At 42.6% G+C, this 18467-nt stretch overlaps 1 protein-coding gene across 2 annotated transcripts; it reads left to right on the top strand.

Annotated features, from left to right (window-relative positions):
- The first annotated feature begins 702 nt into the window (after window positions 1–702).
- tpd52 (tumor protein D52) lies at window positions 703–16141 on the top strand. Of its 2 annotated transcripts, XM_076105654.1 has the most exons (7): window positions 7203–7341; window positions 9805–9932; window positions 10475–10623; window positions 11048–11149; window positions 12775–12816; window positions 13987–14035; window positions 14207–16141. In XM_076105654.1, the coding sequence occupies exons 1-7, from the start codon at window positions 7218–7220 to the stop codon at window positions 14327–14329; spliced, it is 717 nt and encodes a 238-aa protein (XP_075961769.1). In that variant the 5' UTR covers window positions 7203–7217; the 3' UTR covers window positions 14330–16141. The 2 variants fall into 2 exon arrangements, with proteins under 2 accessions (XP_075961768.1, XP_075961769.1); XM_076105653.1 differs by lacking the exons at window positions 7203–7341; window positions 12775–12816 and adding an exon at window positions 703–851.
- The last annotated feature ends 2326 nt before the right edge of the window (window positions 16142–18467 follow it).

Here is an 18467-nt window from a genome sequence, read left to right as displayed (position 1 = left end):
AAAGTATTCTCTCAGGTATGAAACAAATTAGTACGCCGTTGAGGTATCAGTGATTGAGATGCATATGTGCAGCAATAAAAGCTGATAGTCCATTTTAGTATGAAGTTCTATGTTTCCATTAAGAAAGACATTTTTTAAAACATAAACTTGTTGGATTGGCTACAGAGGTATATCACTGGCAACTGCCAAACCAAAAAAAGATTGTCAGATTTGGATAGCAACATGTGACATTGAAAAAAATAATAAATTAAATATATATAATATTTGTGGCACACCACAAATGTCCATGTCTCTTGGGATCAAAACAGCAGGTTTATATGTGATAGACTATATGTATTATGTGTGTAAACTGAGACGGTATCTTAACAAGGATTTCTACATTATTTTCTGTGTACCCCATTATTATAACTTATGTTGTAGGCTATTTACACGTGTAGAACTTGGTATAATTGCAAAGTATTTTACTACTATTCTAAATATAATTATACATAACTGAGGTATGACACACATGCATGTTTCAGTCGTGTTGTGCAGCGAAACAAAAACAAAAAAACACCAAACTCAAACAGCCAAATAATGACTTGTCGTCGCCATGCAGCTCTGCCTTGTTGATGGCGTAAAACTTGATCCACGTGCTCGCCTCTGTTTACACTGCTGCGTGCTGACGTCACATCGAACCCCACCCCGCACGGCGAGCGCGAGAGAGAGAGAGAGAGAGAGAGAAAGAGAGAAAGAGAGCGAGAGAGAGAGAGCAGGAAGATCTGCAGAAGCCAAGAGAACAACTTGTAGACTCTGGACGTACAAACCTCCAGAAACAACGCTCATTCCTACAATGGAGGATGCAGAGCAAGGTAATTAATTGGCTGAAATGTCTCTCAGTGACCGTGTTGTTACCGCAAAAATGTTTTCAAACTACTTTTGTCTCACATGGAAGTTTGCAAACTCGCTAAGTTGCGCAGTGACTGAAGTCAGTCCGTTTAGAACATATGCTACTTTTGAAACTCAAATAAAAGTAAATTTTTGTGACGGGGACAACAACGGTGAGACTTTTAGGAGAAATACACATTTTAGATACACCAATAGAGTGTCAATAATGTTTACTTAAAATATCACGGAAGTAGAATATGACACATTTGTTCCAACGTGTAACCAGAGGACGAGCTTACGTTAGCTCAGTAAAATATAAACAAGGAAGTTGTCATTTCCACTAAAGTAAACAATACCTGGGCCGAAAGTTTGACAGGCACCGTCAATTTAACAAAATGAAACGCTTCTTAGTAAAAAAAAATAATAAAAATTCTGTATTTGAGAACTTGCAAGCAGGTTACACCTGTTTGACAGCTCATTATTACGTGTCCTCTAAATGTCCCAACTATACCTGCTCTAGTCAAGCCACGCTGTCTACATTTCTGGTCCTGTTTGAACATAAAGAGTGCACAAGTTTAGTTTGAAAGTAGCACATTCCTGTCCGTCTATGATGGAGGCCTGTGAGTTGAATGCATCATACATACCATTCTTTATCCTTTCCTCTCCGACACCGGCCTGGGCATTTCCGTTCCCGCAAGGCAGCCATCTGCTCTCTCATACCTGTCGACCGCTCACCCATCCTCCGGATTTGTACTTGCCTGTTGCGGTAGTGCATGTGCTCCGGCTGCAGTTCTCAAGCAAATTAAGCAACAACAAAACCAAAAGCTTGTGTGTGTGGTTGATCAAAAACACTCTTTTTCCTGTATTTTATTTCCACATAGCATGACCTTGTAGTTATTTTGGAAAGAAGAAAGTGACAGAGGTTTATTTGTTCACCTCAAGGGGAGGCCAGGTAAACAAGGCTCAGCCCTGACCTCATTTCCCTTCGGCGAAAACATTCTTTGACCCCCTGCAGAAATGTAATTTCCTGATGTCTGCATGCTGTATATTGTGTTTATTGGCCTCAAGGTGGAAAATATTGTATATTCTAATGGAAGGCTCGGCATATTTCATATGTTGACGGATAATCATGTGAGCTTATTGATTTCAGACTGAAGGAGGTCTGTTATTCACACAGCGCTGTCAGTCTCTATGTCATCTCGATGTATCTTTAAGCAAAACATCTTCGCCACTATTAGTTACGGGCTACTTGTCTGGCTGCCGATCTTGTGACCGTGGTTCCTCTTTGGTAGTGTAGTTTTCCTGTGCTTTACCTTCAAGGTTTTCCCTGACATGACATTATTTCCACCATGTGTGTGTGTGTGTGCGACTGACCGAGCAGTTCAGGCAGCAAGTATCTAAAGTTGCCTTTTGTGGCTTTGAAAACAGATAGAAAAACAGTTACGTAGCAGAAGTACAATTTCATCTTTTATTGTTCCTTTAAATATTAACCACAGGAACTCATGAGTTCTCTTTTTTTTTTTTTGTTATAGTCTCACAGTCATGGCAACAGTGAAGTTCATTTTATTGCCACGCTTTTTATGCAGGACTGAATGTATCTCGGCACCATCTGGTCCGGCATTTCTTGTCAATGTTTTTCCTTGTCACTGCCAGCTGTTGGGACTCAGCCTGCTCAGCCACCAATGTTTCATTGGTCATGCGTCTCCCCAATCCCAACCTCTCAGCCCTTACTGACACGACCATCACACGGACGCAGATCTCTGATCTTTAAAAAGGTGCGCTACAGTAAGAGCTTCGTGCTCTCTGCAATCACTGCCCTCACCAAACTGTAGCAGTAACACTCAATCGGCTCCTGTTCTTGTAACTGTCTTGTGTACCTTGTGGCTATGTTGTTCTGATTGATGTTTCCTAATTGTTCCTGTGTGTGTACGAGCTGTGGAAACTTCCTCTAATGGAGAACATTAAACTAACTGACCGACTGTGTTTCTGTCTGCCGGTCGACTGACTTATCTCCCCTTCTAAATCTGCTTTTGTTCAATCCGTACATACCACTCAGTGTGCAGGTGTTGTTGCACGTTTGTCAGTATTTCAGGTGAAGAATTAGAAAGAACTGGATGTGGATGAGCTAGGTTAGCAGGTTTTAGGAGGAGGGAGGTCGGTGAGCATATTGAGTGTTCTCAAAGGAGCTCTCGGGGGAGCGGAGTGTGCTCTCCTCTGATTGGGTTTGAGTAGATGACCTCTATGATAACAAACATCTCTTTCTTTGCGCTTGCTTTTCCCTGCATTTGAATGGATTTTCCAGTAGTAACTTCAGATCAAGCCTTTCTTTTTTTTAGCAATTTCCATTAAGGTTTTATTCCCTTTTTTAAAAATGCTGCTGAATATCTCACTCCAGGACTCTACATGTCACAAACATGTGGGATTTTGTAGGTTGAGAAGAAAGTTTTTAGACGTAGCCTGTTTCTGGTATTTTCTGCTTCCTCGATGGAGGCTTAGGACCTCGGCTCAAATCGGATGTTCAAAAAGGAGAGAGTCGGGCTTACCAATCAATGTTGTTTTTCAAACTCGGTTGTCGAATGAGATTGATCATGAGCAGTATCCAACATTTTTGTCTTATTCGATTTCCGTGAGGCACAACTGGATGCCTTCAGCTGTGAGAACAGTCAGAGGAGGTTTGTCACGGATAGCATCCAGCCAACCATGTACGGCGGACTAGTTTGTGTTAGAAATGGTAAATGAACATATTTATTTACCATCCAGCCCCGTTTTAAAGTCTGATTTAACCATCCTAAACTGTGCTTTTGATTTGACTGAATATTTGGTGGCCATCATAGCTGTGAGGTTTGCTGCACACTCAAAAGGTTAAAAGAAAGCAAACTTATGTAATTCATGTCTGTTGCACTGTAAAGGAAAGTTTTGCCATGACTTTTCATACGCTCTTGATTACTGTTCATGTCAGAAACGTAGGTCAAATACTTTCTCTCGTGTTAAATGTTTCATGGTACCGGATGTTTGTTTCCCAAAACATTAGCTCAAAATGACATCTCTGTTTGCACAGCAGTCATGGTTGTCACCAGTCGTTTTAGAATCGGCTCTTGAAAGGTTTGATGTGAGCCATTTATGCACGAAAACACACTACCCAAAGCTCATAGCCTATAACCAGAAAACCTGCAGGTTCACCTTTCATCTCCAAGATTAAAGGGGAATCCCCCCCGTCTGTTTCACACCTTTGATCTTTGAGCTGACTGACACATGAATGAAAAGTAGCACGTGTGGTGTATGATTAAAATGGTCCCTATGGTCTATATAATGGGCTAAGTACTCCCACTATGCTCAGCTTACTGCAACAAAACATCTATGGCAAAACATAACACAAAGAAGAACCTGAAGAAACTGACAACTTAAATCAATGAGAGGCCATTTCATTCCTCGTCATTTAACTTCTGCTTAATGGAGAATATTTCAATAACGTGTGAGATTTGGCCAAGCAGAGGTCTCACCTGTCTGGTACCTCTGGCTCCAGATGGAGTATTTTCCAAAGTGACACTGTAGAGAGAAACTGCCAAATGGAGCATAGTAGGTGTGTTAATTATCAAGCCTAAATAGCTTAACCGAAGAATTTAATAAGTCATTTAGTCTATTTTCTTTTTCCAGAGATGCACTAAATATTGATAAAGGCCTGAAGGCCGCACTGACTCCAGAGAGACTGGTGGAATTTCTTGACATCTCTGTATGTCGTCTGCACATCGCTGTAGTTTTCCAGGGCTTCTGTTGTGAAGAGATATTTGCTATTTCCCCCTCAACTCGGCTGTTTTTGTAAACGAAACCTTTTTGAAACAAGGCGGTCGAAATCTTTAATCCAAGTAAAGCGCAGAGTGCCAATTTTAATACACAATCATCAGGGTGGACCCCTTGCATATTTGGGATAAGTCGTCATATGTCAAACCTGTGTTTGACATATGTTTGAAGAGTGATCCTAACTTGGTATGTTAACCTTGTTTAAATGAACGATTCAACCTTTTGAGGAATATACTCATTCGCTCTCTTGCCAAGATTTAAATGAGAAGATTGATACCGCTCCGGTATCTCTACAGTAAATATGAAGCTGCACTGCTAGCTCAGTTTAGCCGCAGTCCCACCGTAAAGCCACCCTCCATTTATCTGTGCTCCCTCTGAGGCGTTAACACCCCCTCTTACTGTTTTTCGACGATGCACATGTCATGTGACCATCTATGTCTCATGATTCTCGTTTTAGGCTAACCATGTGACAGGGTACGCCACGCAAGGTAATGGATCCCGTGCGGTGCTTCATTAACCACTTGAAAATGTCTGTTTCTGGTTACAGTCTGGGGGCCATGGGTTGTTTTTGATGCTACGTACTTTGATGGAGTTCTTATTCATTAAGCATTTATCCAATTTAAACCAATTTAAGCATAGCAGTGATTTTTCTATTTAACAAATGTCACATGAATCCAGTGCTGCTCATGAATAAGTTGATGTGCGCTGATCCGGAGGGCGGCAGAGTGGAAGTAATGTAGAGTATTGTTAAAGTATTCATTGTGATTTAAAAATGTATTCTACCATTAATAGTTGAAGTGTTCCTTTGCAGAAACGGATAAAAGCCATTCTTATAATGAAAATCTGAGAAGCGAAAGAAGAAAGATGCTGAGAAGGATTCACTGTCCTTGATGCGGGCCTAATTTTAGTGCATGTTGATACTTGACAGTTGGCAATGAGTGACTGCATGTGTGTCACTACCTGCGCTGACATTGCTGCATGGAAGCACAGTGAACCGAAGCCTGACTACAGATCAGCACAGCCTGGCGTGACCCAAGTGGTTTGAGACTGTACAGAACATCATCATTTCTTTCTCTTCTGTATGTAAGAAACGTCAACCTTTCATATATCTCATAGTACACACTTCTTTAAGTTTAAAACTAAATTCTCCTCACTTTTCTACTATACTCTGGTTTTAAACGGAAACGTATTAGTGTGGATGTATCCTCACTTTCTGACTATTTATGGATGAGTGGATGAGTCTCTACCTCCCACCAACCGTGCTGTCTACAGAGGTACACTACATCTTTAGTAGCATCTACATCCAATAAAGTTAGTGCAGGAATGTCACCAGGCTGTTTTTCCTCTTCACTGCAGCCTTGAGAGTTCCAGTAGTTGCTTCCAAACGCTTGCTGTCTATTGATTGACGCTCCTTAAATGTCTGAGTAAATAAAGGAGACATGACCTATTCTTAGTTCCTCTCTCCTGCCTCATCTCTCTCCTTCAAATGCTTCCGTAATATTAAAATAAATATGAATGGTAACTGTTGGATGAGCAAAACAATTAAAAAAATATTTTCAGATATCTGGATTTAATGTACCAATCATCGATTTAACCGAGAAAATAATCTAATAACAAAAACAGTCATCAGTTGTAGCCCTCGTATGAACACACAAAACGAACAGTGTACATGTACTAGCTCTCTCTACCACGCAGAGAGCACTTTTCCTTAAGTACACACACAATACTAAGTGTAGCCTCTGGCAGCCTCTCCCCTCCATTCTAGCTCACTAGCATTACTGCTGCTTCAAACTGGACTGGCCACCCTGGATTAGCGCTCCGCTGTAATCTGGGACACTGCAGATTATGCTTTTCATCTAATGCCCCCCACAACCACACACACACACACACACACACATACACACCATGTGACCAGCCCACACAAACCTCTTTTATTTCCACCTTGGATGACAGGCTGGATGATGTAAAGTGAGGGAGGGAGGGAATTGACAGAGAGACCTGAGAGTATTGGAACTGGAGTGTCACGCAATATCACTACAGAACCAGCTCTGCTAGCGGTGGCTAGCATCTGAAAACGGCACTGATTGTGCAAATGGATGGATTGACAAATGACCTTTGGGATTATGCTGGAGAGGAAGAGTGTGTGTGTGTGTGTGTGTGTGTGTGGAGAGAGAGAGTGTGTGTGACAGCTGCTTGAAGGGACAGGTAACTTATTAACGGCAAAGAAAGGAGCAGAGGTTTCACAACGCCTTGGCCGGCTGCAGAAAATGGAAATCCGGCTTCTCTGTACTCTCACTCTGACTATCTGAAAGCCAATACAAAACCTCCTCACACACACACACACCCTTGGACATAGTGTCCCTCTGTCACACACACCACGAGAGTCCAGGACGCTGTAAACAAGGAGACACAGAGCCAGCACGCGCCAGGATCACATGCAGACAATCAGCCCATCGGCTGGCTTTGCTGAGGTAGTGGTGGTGGTGGTGGTGGTGGTGGTGGTAGGGAGGTGCTAGTCCCTCCGACCGACCAGCGCACTACAGGCTGTAAACATGGAGCCCCTGGAGGAATACCACTCTCCGTTTGACTTTGAACAAGGAGTCAACGCCAGCTACCTCTACCTCTCCCCGGTCTACAGCGACACGCCGCCCAGCTCGCCAGCTGTCAAAACCAGAGGTAATCACAAGGACAGAGAGAGGCCGGCCGGAGGTGTGTGTGTGTGTGTGTGTGTGTGTGTGTGTGTGTGTGCGTGTGTGTGCGTGTGTGTGTGTGTGTGTGTGTGTGTGTGTGTGTGTGTGTGTGTGTGTGTGTGTGTGTGTGTGTGTGTGTGTGTGTGTGTGTGTGTGTGTGTGTGTGTGAGAACACAAACCTGTGTGTGTCAGCATCTTTTGCCACTTTTCAGTTTACCTTTAGATTTTTTGTCTACTTTTTAAATTTCGAAAAAAACGAACCTGTACTTTATTTTTTCGTTATAGTGTGTGGAGGCGGACTATAGGAGATCAAATCACATCTATATTTAGAAGTTTTACTAACAACTATTTCAGTCTTGTCATATTATTTTATTTTGGCAGTAAGAATTCATTATATATAACAAAGTACCAACTGTTACGATGACTAGGCTACAATAGTTCGTTGGACAATTGTAGAGCTTTGCTTGTGACTCATTGTCACCAACGAAGAGATAATTATGTGCAAGCAGTTTGGCAAGTCTGTATTTCAGGCATGCGTTTCTAATTATATAATAGTTTAATTGTCTAGTCTAGTTGTTTTGGATTTAACTGCTGCAGAGAGTTAGGGGGCCGTTTGGCAGAGCCTGCTCGTCTCAGAGGAAACGAGCTACAGCAGAGGGGTGGGGCAGTAATGTGGGTGCAGTTTGGTGAAGCCAGCCATACTTCTGCTTCCACATGCAAACTTCTCTCTTGCTCTCTCTCCCTTTCCAAGTCTTATTTTCTTCTCTCTTGCTCACAGCACCTATACTGATGGAAACACACCTCCGAAGGCACACATGCGCTGCACAGCTACCTCCACACTCGCACGTACAGATCTGGCTCTGCTGCCTGCAGAAATGTATTACAAAGGTGTACACGGCTAGATAACTCAGGAGAGGCGTCGGCCTACTGAACCTGTTCTTCTCACCCCGAGAAAAGCGCTGGATGTTTACTGTAATCTTACAAAAAGCAGCATAATGTGGGTTATCAAAATAATAGAAGCATTCAATAAGGAGGGGGGGGGGGGGTTTAGCTCTGTTAGTGACTGAGGGGAAGTGTCCATTACACGGTTTGGTCACTGTCAGCAGGCGCGTATCGTTACACATATACTGAGTATGTGTGTATATATATATATATATATACGTATATACTGTATATATTGTGTGTGTAAGTGGCACTGCTGCATCATCGGTTGTGGGAAGAGAAGGCAAATGTAAGATGTGGGGGGGGGGGGGAAAGAGCTCGAGGGCAGATGAAGTGTAACGCTTCAGAGGAACAGTGGGGGTGGTGTCTGAATACTATTCCCACTAACTTCATCTGTAAAATGATTGACAGATTTTCAGATGGATCCCATGCATGTTTTGACACGTATAAATATTTTTAGCATGAGACGCATCCAATCAGCGCTTCTTTTTCCCCACTCTGTTAATTCCGGTCCTGACCGGGTGACACTTTGTTATTGGAAGGCTGGAAAACGGTGTTACGTCATGAGCAGTTCTCCACACAGTTGTGACTCAATTCAGCTGTGTTCTTTGTGGGATTATATGCTTTCATAAATGTTCAATCTTTTCCATGGCAAGTTAACATGCCATTGTGTTATCTGAATAAAATAACCAACAACAACCAGACAAATGGCAAAGATGTTCTTGTTCATTTAATGTTTTTTCGATTCCTTCTGTACGTACAAGACCAACACATATCAGCTTGCTATTACCACAACGGGTTCAGAAGTTAAATGATTAAATGTTTTAATGAAATGTACTTTCAGGTCTATGTTGGCCCCCTTTCAGTCTATACTTCAGTTCTGCCTTCCCCCGTTGTAATGACACAGTATAGTCCCTTGTGTTTTATTTTGTATCTGGCACATTTGTGTCACCCGATTCCAGCTCAGGTCTGTCCCGGCACGTCCTCACCCGCTGTTGTCCTCTTGACTGACAGATCTGAACAACTCCTTTGCTCTGTTCTCTCACGCTGTCTCAGCCCAGGATGTCTCCATCTAGGAAGTTCTTTGTGTTATTGATGCACTGCTGCTCCTGCTGGCCACAACTCTGTCAGAGGCGGCAACATCAAAGACAAGTGTGTGCTCACTGTATACTGTATGTGTGTGTGTGGAGGGGAACATGGATCCGTGAGAGGGAGAAGGTGTTTGGTGTAGCGGTACAGTGGGAATGAATATTTCCCCTCTTGGCTACCACCTATCATTAAACTGCATCTTTAGCATCCTTCATTTACCTAAACTCTTATCTGATATCCTTCACATATTCACCTACTACCAGCTTCCTTTCTTTTCCCCCATCCTCCAGGGGAGCAGCATGACAGCTGAGCGGAGTTTGACAACCAACATCAGCCTCCGCTCCCACACCACCTGTTCACTGTCACACAGCAAACACGGGCTGGATTTAACTATTTATTTTTTTATTTTACCTCCCAGGTTCCCAGCAGCATCCGGACTCGGTCCCAGAAGTGGGAGAAGATGCAGTGACGTCTGTCGGCCCCCCTCCCCCTCCCCCCGCCATGACAGAGGAGGAGCACCAGGAGCTACAGGAAGAGTTGTTCAAGGTCAGGACAGGAGGGATTAGGGATTAAACAGGTCTTGGTTCAGGGAGTCAAGATCAGGTGTTCGACCCATTAATGCAAATAATCGGTAAGGGTTTTAAAAAGCAGGCTAGAATATACAACGCTTTGATTGCCGCTTTGGAGTCTGGCAATACCTTGTACGTGGGTAATGTATGCTGTGAGCTGGGCTGTGCTTACACAGCAACCTTCCATAGCAACACGATGCTCATTTCTAGGTCCCTTGTTGCCCCTGTAGCTGATCCAACCACTTAGCTTTTGCCTTAGATGTTGGATTTGTAATTCACATCACAGCCAATATTTCCAGCAGGTCTTTTAACCACTCGTTGTGGCAGCTTCCCTTTACTTTACATGTAGAATAGGCAGTAGGATACCAACTAACTAGCTTAATTAATTAAATGAAATATAAGAAAAACGTCACAATTCCCCAGTGTCCAAAGTTGACATCTTCCAATACCATGTCATATCCGTCTAAACTGTCCAAAATCCACTATTACATACAAGTTTCCAACTGTGTGTGTGTGTAGGTTGAGGACGAGATCCTGACTCTGTCACAGGTGCTGGCAGCCAAGGAGAAGCAGCTGGCGGACATCAAGAGGAAGCTGGGCATCACACCGCTCAACGAGCTGAAACAGAACTTCACCAAAACCTGGCAGGATGTCACCACCTCCACCGCGTGAGTGCCTCACCCACCACAGTATGCTCGTCCTTTTTTTAACCTCACGATCAACTGCTTTCTTGTCCATAATGTTTCCTTTATTTCTCTACTGAATGCCTTGAAAATAAAGTAAGCTGTCAGCACTGTTGAGAGAAGGCTCTTTCTCCGCTGAACAATGAGTAAGACGTCAGTGTTCTTGACAAGCTGCCTGGAGCATGTGGGGGTGATGGGCTTTTATATCGCAGGAAACGAGCAGCATTGTGATGCTTTCAGGCTTTCTAAAATGAAAAAGACGTTGAGGTTTAGTTCTGACCTTGATGCCTCTCTTAAGTCTTTTGATCTCTCGGGCTCGTTTCATCACTTCCATATCTCCATCTCGCTACCCATGTCTTCTCCCTCATTCTCTTTCCGTCTCCCTCCTCTCTCTCTCTCTCTCTCTCAGCTACAGGAGGACGTCTGAAACATTGTCTCAGGCAGGTCTGAAGGCCACAGCAGCGTTCTCCAACGTGGGCTTGGCCATCACCCGGAAGCTGGAGGATGTCAGGTGAGTCAGACAGGAGACGTGAATGATTTATCATGTGAAGCTCCGTATCTTTAAGAAACAACAGTGCCCTTTGTTCTGCTGAGCAACCTGAGGATTTATTCCCTAGAAATTGCACAGGGATCTCAAAAGTGCGAGTTAGATGGGCTGAGAGATTCAGTCCCTGAATATTTCCAATTTCTTTCTTACTTTCTTTTCTACCGTCGATTTCATTTTTACATGAACACAAATTTTTTTATTTGCTGTGCATGTAATTGACCAAATTCTACCTATTTAACCGTGATAACTATACACGTCGTGGTAATAAGGTGTGGGTCCGATGCAGGCGGAAACCTCCGGGTCTGAAAGGTGAAGCCAATGCAGAAGTGCCTTAAACCTCAGGGGACAAAACATTGTCGGATTGTATAGATGTCTATGAGAAGACGGCCCTACTTCTCACTTGATTTACTACCTCTGTAAACATTGTAAACACGTGTTTATGGTTTCAATCGATAGTTTCAAGTCTTCTTCAATACAGCATGAGAGCAGGGTATGCTTTAGGGCGTGGCTACCTTGTGATTGACAGGTAGCTACCATGGCGTTTGTCCGGCCAATGTCTAAAAACGTTATCCCTTTCACAGTGTGCTTTCAGTTCAGGACAGTTAATTATAATTTCAGTCGCCTAAAAATGATTTCTTCAAACGGCCAAAAACCAAGATGGCGACGGCCAAAATGCCAAACTCAAGGCTTCAAAACAATAGTTCACAAACCCAATGGGTAACATCATATTGACATTTCTTGTATACAGTCTGTGGTCTGACATAATTCACGACTACAGGGTTTTTCTGTCATCATCTCCTTGTACATAAAAGGGATGTATTATTGTAGCTGATCGATTGTAGATTGATCTAATAGATTGATAGGCCTACTCTAATATCTACCAATACATTATTGCCAATATTTCCTGGTTCAAAAAAAAAAAAAAAAGGCTCTCAAAACCCGCAACAGATTGTTCTTTTTGAGATGTAGCTCCAGATGACCCCTCCAGTTGAGATCCTAATCCGTCTTCTCCCCTGTCATCCTTCTTCTCTCTGGATTACTGAGCTGCAAACAAGATTATTAGGCCCCTCAGCGCACCAGTGTGCTGAGAAGTGCAGCCTCACAGACGAGCCTCAACACAGCGCTGGTTTGGGGGGGGTGGGGTAGTGAAGAGGGACCTGACAGGGGTCAAAGAGTGTGTGTGTGTGTGTGTGTGTGTGTGTGTGTGTGTGTGTGTGTGTGTGTGTGTGTGTGTGTGTGTGTGTGTGTGTGTGTGTGTGTGTGTGTGTGTGTGTGTGTGTGTGTGTGTGTGTGTGTGTGTGTGTGTGTGTGTGTGTGTGTGTGTGTGTGTGTTAAGATATCCCCCCCATAATACACAGGATTAGTGCACACCCACTGTGTTAATACACAATCAATCTTAATGGGATCAAGCAGGATTTATAGGATTTATGCACTTCGAATACTCCCAGATTGAACATATAGTAGAATGAAATAAGGGTTTGTACTCTGTTGTGTCTTTCTCTCTTTGTTCTCTCTCGGCTGTGTTAAACTGTCTGCACTATGCTAAGATGACCACTAACACCCCCTTTCTTCACAATGCTGTCGGATAGCACACGCTCATTACAACACTCGGCTAGTATGCCTGTCATGAGGTAAGGGGAAGTTTGTGTTCACGTGAGTCTGACACACAGTGTTGAATAAAATATGGAGGAGGAGAAGGCTGCACAATGTGTTTGTGCAACACCAGAGAAAAGAGAAACTGGTTTGGCTTTAGTTCTGTATTTCCAGGTATGCATTGTACATGAAAAGGTCTCAAGTGTGCACCTTGAGAAGCGACCACCGCTAAGAGCGACTGTGAGCTATCGGTGAAGCTGCAGCGCTTACTATCTTGCCCGGACAGAGCCCGGTTTCGTCAAGCTGTTAGAGGTCCTGCAAAAATCTTGAGATAAAAGACATCTTTGAAGCCAGAGGCATCGTCTGTTAGATTTGGAAACGCCCAATGCGGTCTGTCCAGTGTTCTTTACTGGTTTAAAGTAGAATCACACAACAGGGTCTCTCTGCCGATTCCTAACCGAAGTATAGTTTACGGTGCAGGTCTGGATGGGTGAGATTAGAACTGCAATTCTTTTCCTTTATCAATGAATTTGTGGATTATTAACGGATTCATTTATGAAATAATTAATTGGTCTCTGAAATGTCAGAATGTTTTGAAATTATATATAAATAAATAAAATATTTAGAATTTAAGGGGATGTCTTTAAATTGCTTCTCCAATAATCCAAAACTTGAAAGAGATTTAGTTCACTGTCAGAAGACGACATATTTGAGAGGCTAGAACCACTGAATTGATTAATTGTCTGTCAATAAGCTTATTTATTAATTGTTTCAACTCTGTGAGATTAAAATATTAAATATATTACATTCATCCAAACCATTCTGACTTATATCCAACAAAATGATCACACAACATGAGCATCCATCTTTGTTTCTGCAGCTCTTTGAATCAAAGTTTTCTCATGAAAAGTCTGCCGAGATGTATTCAAAGTTGTATGAATCACACAGCGTTTCTAAATGCTACAAACGGATATTTCAGAGGAATATGTTTCCTGTTACCTCCTCTCATCCTGTTCATCCTGCACTCTTTGGTATGCCTGATAAGTATCAGATATCATGACCTCTACAGATGTGATTACAGTCATATCCTGCTTCCCTCTGAGGGGGGCAACTTGTTGTCTGCAACTAGAATGTAGAAGCATGCCGGATAAACTCAAACTATGTCGGTCGGTCTGTGATGTTGTTATTTATGTCTCGTTCTTTCACAGGAATGCACCAACTTTCAAGTCCTTTGAGGAGAAAGTGGAGACTTTGAAGGTAACGGATTTATTTTCATTACATTGATGTATTTAAAATTGTAGCATTTAGTTTAGCAACTTTGAGCACAGGTTCAAATTTGTTTTGTGTGTCTATAAATTACAGTTAATTCATGGGAGTCAATCATTGAATGACTCTTCCTCACCTTTTCTCCTCCTCCTGCTGCTTCAGACCAAGATGACTCCATCAGCGTCCACCGGGGACCCCGACCAGCAGGACAGCGACGGCCCCGCCACCGACACTTTGATCAGTCAGCCCGACGGCTCGGCCACCCGGGACACGCCGATGAACTGAGACCTCCTGACACCCCCCCCCCCATCACTTGACCCTCTCTAACCCCCTAAACTCTTGTGTGCCAGTCTTCCTTTCTTTGAACAACAAGTGACTTCCCACAGCTCGTGATCTAATTGTCTGGTCTTTTTGTCCGACACGTGCGCTCACTTGTTGACTGGTGTGGAAACTGAAAGCATGGGATGGCTGCAGGCGTGTGGTCTCGTGTCCATCGTATATATATATTTGAGTCTATTCTCGCTCGCTGTGGGAGAAATCCTGCTTGCTGTCCGACTCCCCCCACACCCCCTATTTCTCAGCTTCTGCCCAACCAGCAAAACTCAGATGCCAAACATGCTCCTAGAATATTTTTTGTCTTTATCAAATTAACACCGTTTCATGTTTTGTTTGAGTAGAAAATTGCACAAATATAGAAATATTACAAACTTGATTAGAGAAGGATTTATACGTAAAACTTGTTTTGTTGTGTCTGCCTCCATTTTGGGGCCGTTCTTGGTTTACTGTGGTTTACCATTTTGGGGCCAATCTGATTTTCAGTTTTCTTTCGTTACATTCATTTTAGGACACCACGCGCTCATACAAGTAGTCTAACACTGTGTTCAGAATATGAATGTATGCCTTCTGTTGTCATATAGTTACACCACTTTGTATACGTTAAGAGTCTGTCAGAAAGTGATCTCCACGCTTAGATAGTTACAGAAAAACCGCCAAGATCAGCAGAACAGCGGCAGAGCAAACGCACTGTCACGGTTCAGCCTTGACCCGAGGTGAGAGTGGAATAAATATGTCTCTTCCAGAGCCAGAGTCAATATTTAAACACTTGTCCATTGTTTCTGCTGGGAGGTAACACCTAGTCCCTCCCCTTTCTGTCAGTTATCTGAAAGCAAGGCAAGAGGCTCCACTGGCTGCTGTTTTGTGCACTGATACATCATAACGGTGTAAAAGAGTTTACCACATGTTATCCGGTACAAGTTTGACATTATTGTTTTTTTAGCTCTGTCGTTGGTTTGGTTCAGACTGAAGTATCTTAACTCTCTGATGGATTGGCACAAAATAACCTAACCTGCTAAAGTCAGATGATGAACATGGTAAACACTGTACCTGCTTACCATCAGCATGTTACTGTTTTTGTAAGCATGGTAGCATGCTGACGTTAGCATTCAGCTCAAAGCAACACGGCCTCACGCAGCTTACAGCAGGGCCGCCGCCTGGTTCCTCCTGAATGTGCTGGTTTGAGACGTTTTTAGAGGAATTTGCACAACTCGATCACAGTCCGCTTCTTTTGTCAACGGCAGGATTTACAGTATTTTCTGAAACTGCTGCTTTCATACAGATCAAAGTCTACAGAACAGTTACTCTTAACATGACATGAGAGTCAATCTGAACACAGCCATTGTTTCCTCTGGTCCACAAATGGAAGACACAAGGACTTTACCGCATACTTCTAGCAGACCGGGCTGGTACGAGTCTTCCCCTGCTGGCGGACGAATGAATGAACATGAATGTGAAATCAGCTCTCCCTCTTAATCATTAGTGCTGCACTTTGCCACGCAGACTGTGGATCAGCACCACATACGGGCCGAGGGGGATTTCTGCTGTAAAGATCTGGTTTTCAGCAACCGTGACACCATTTATGAGCTGTGCAGTATCTGATGTCCTCATGTAAGCCATGACCTGGTTCACTGAGAGACTTTATTACAGCCTTTTGTCTCATTTGTATTTAGTCACACACACACATACACGATTTGTTTGTTCTTAAATTGGAACCGTGCAATGAAGACATGCTCTCAATAAAAATACCTCTGAAGAAACCTTGTTCTGAGTTAACTGGTGTCTTTATGCAGCAAGGGGAGGGGGGGGAGTTTATTTGAATTCCTCCAGCGCAACATATTACTGTGTTAGAAAGATGTGACCTTTTTAACACACCAGTGTGTCTAACATGGGGAAATGCATTTACATTGACCCACAGAAGGTAAAAAAAAATCCAGCTTTAAAAAGCCTCATTGAACTGCAGTGCCTCATGTGAACACAGGAGGGCAGCCAAGAGTAGAAGCATCACTTGATGACTTCATTTGTCTTCATCCAGACCGCATGGGACCTGTTTCAGAAAGCAGGTTTGGTTTAAACTCTTAATTTAGCTAACCCTGAGATGTTCAGTTGAAAAGGCAGACTTCTGGGTTTTTTAGTTCTAGGAAGAGAGGTGACTTAAACTCTGGGTTGTATTTCCTCGTTGATTCAGTCGAAAGCGCATGTCGATGGTTTACTGAATGTCGGATATTAGTTTTATACTCGGGACAGTATAAACTAAAGTGATCGCTTTTATGCGCCGTCAGTCATTTCTTTGAACATTCAAATATTGCTCCACATCAATTCACCCTCCGCTCAGAATAAAACCTCTGCATGTCAAAAACACTGTCTGTGCACAAGACAGACAGCGTGTTGGTTTGTTATAGCAGTTCCACTAAAATGTTAATTGCACTGAATGTGTAATGTCAGTTTAAATTGAAAAGAGGCCCAAAGTGTTCATGATGGGGATCATAAACATCTCACTACAATATCAAAACTATAATATTACTTTAAAGATCCATTACTGAAGTAAAGTACTTCTGTAAACATGTAATTAAGACAAAGTTAAAAAGTAGGATAGTTAAAACGACCGTTACTTTTTTTAAAGGGGGGGGGGGGGGGGGGGGAGTATATGATACTAATAAATTAGGACATCTTTAGGCTACAAAATAGATTGCATTAAATGTCCATTTCACACAGGTGGAAAATAAACAGCAAAAAAAAAACTCTGGCACTCCGCAGTCTGTGCATACAACAGATCATCAATTATATAAACATATAAATAGCACCACTGCGCCTAAGACTTTAGAATCTAAATAAAACATCTCCAAAGCGGACATCGTGGATAAGTTAACAATGTCAACTTCACAGCGGCTGCAGACTGCATCGTTTTTACACACTGTGTAGCGGCTCCTCTGTCCCAGTATAACTAATGGACCTCAATGGTTGCCTCTGGAGGATTCTTGAAATGTTAGCATTTAGCATGTTAGCCAGACCCAGCGTGCGCCAACTGTAAGGTAGAGGTCACGAACATCGTGGGTGTGTCACTCAGTGCGAGCCACGTGGTGTATCAATGTAGTCGTCAATTAAGACAGATGCGACATTTTTGTTTAACTTTGCAGAAGTAGGCTCCACTACTGCTAACAGAAACCGCACCGCATGTGTGACGCTTGATTTGATTGTGTCCTCGGCCTGTGAACGCAGACATGTCTCCTCATTTCCGGAGTGATACCTCTCTGCACGTGCAGCTGTGTGGAGCCCCGCCCTCTTGTGGCCGCAGACACACCTGCAGCTGATTTATCTCGTTTCTTATGTTTCAGGATGTTTTCGGACAAGGATGTGACTTGAAATGTAGCGAAGTAGGCAACGATACTTGTGGTTATTCGTACTTATTCAAAAATAGAATGAGTAGGCTTAATAGAAAACTATTTTGTTGCAGTAACGAGAGTATTTTTTTTTTTTTCAACCAGAACTACATTTATTAAGGCATGTATTACATCATTATTGGGCTGAGATGAAGTTGCACTTAAGCTTGCTTTGAGCTTTTTCTCCTTCATGAGGTAAACTAATGGATGTATGAATAAACTCTAATTAAGTATTCCGATAAAGCACAGACAGTCACCATTTTGGAGAGTGTTATTAAGTGGCAAGAACTACATATCACTTAAAAAGTAGAAATCGTACGTATATCGCAAAACAGCATGACTCACATGCAGCAGAACGACCCATTATTCTGTGTTATTGGAAAATTATAAACGATGCATTACTGGGTAAGCAGTTTGTGGAGGCAAAGAGTATAGAAGGTAAGGCTACTGTATCAACACCTTCTGAGTAGTTTAGTTCATAAGAAAGCATATTTTAGAAAGTATTCACCTATTTTGTGTGTAAATCCAAATCTGAAAAGTAACTAGTAACTATAGCTGTCAAGTAAAGGTAGTGGAGTAAAAGGTACAATATTTCTCTTGGGAAGCAGAAGCAAAAAGTAGCAGTAAAATTGAAATCTTCAGGTAAAAGTAACTTAAAAGTGGACTTAAATACAGTATTTGAGTAAATGTACTCAGGCATATTCCACTAC

Source organism: Anarhichas minor, unplaced genomic scaffold, assembly GCF_050575085.1.
Source record: "Anarhichas minor isolate MPS153535 unplaced genomic scaffold, ASM5057508v1 ptg000033l, whole genome shotgun sequence".
Lineage (NCBI taxonomy): Eukaryota > Metazoa > Chordata > Actinopteri > Perciformes > Anarhichadidae > Anarhichas > Anarhichas minor.
The sequence above is the reverse complement of the archived record's forward strand: the minus strand, read 5'-3'. Positions and strand labels throughout refer to the sequence as shown.

What these genes read in the sequence shown, in the direction of transcription:
- tpd52 (XM_076105654.1), top strand. Translation starts at nt 7,218, where the DNA reads ATGGAGCCCCTGGAGGAATACCACTCTCCGTTTGACTTTGAACAAGGA. An exon ending in GATGTCACCACCTCCACCGC is followed by an intron (nt 10,624 to 11,047) that starts GTGAGTGCCTCA and finishes TCTCTCTCTCAG; the next exon opens with CTACAGGAGGACGTCTGAAA. An exon ending in AGAAAGTGGAGACTTTGAAG is followed by an intron (nt 14,036 to 14,206) that starts GTAACGGATTTA and finishes CTGCTGCTTCAG; the next exon opens with ACCAAGATGACTCCATCAGC.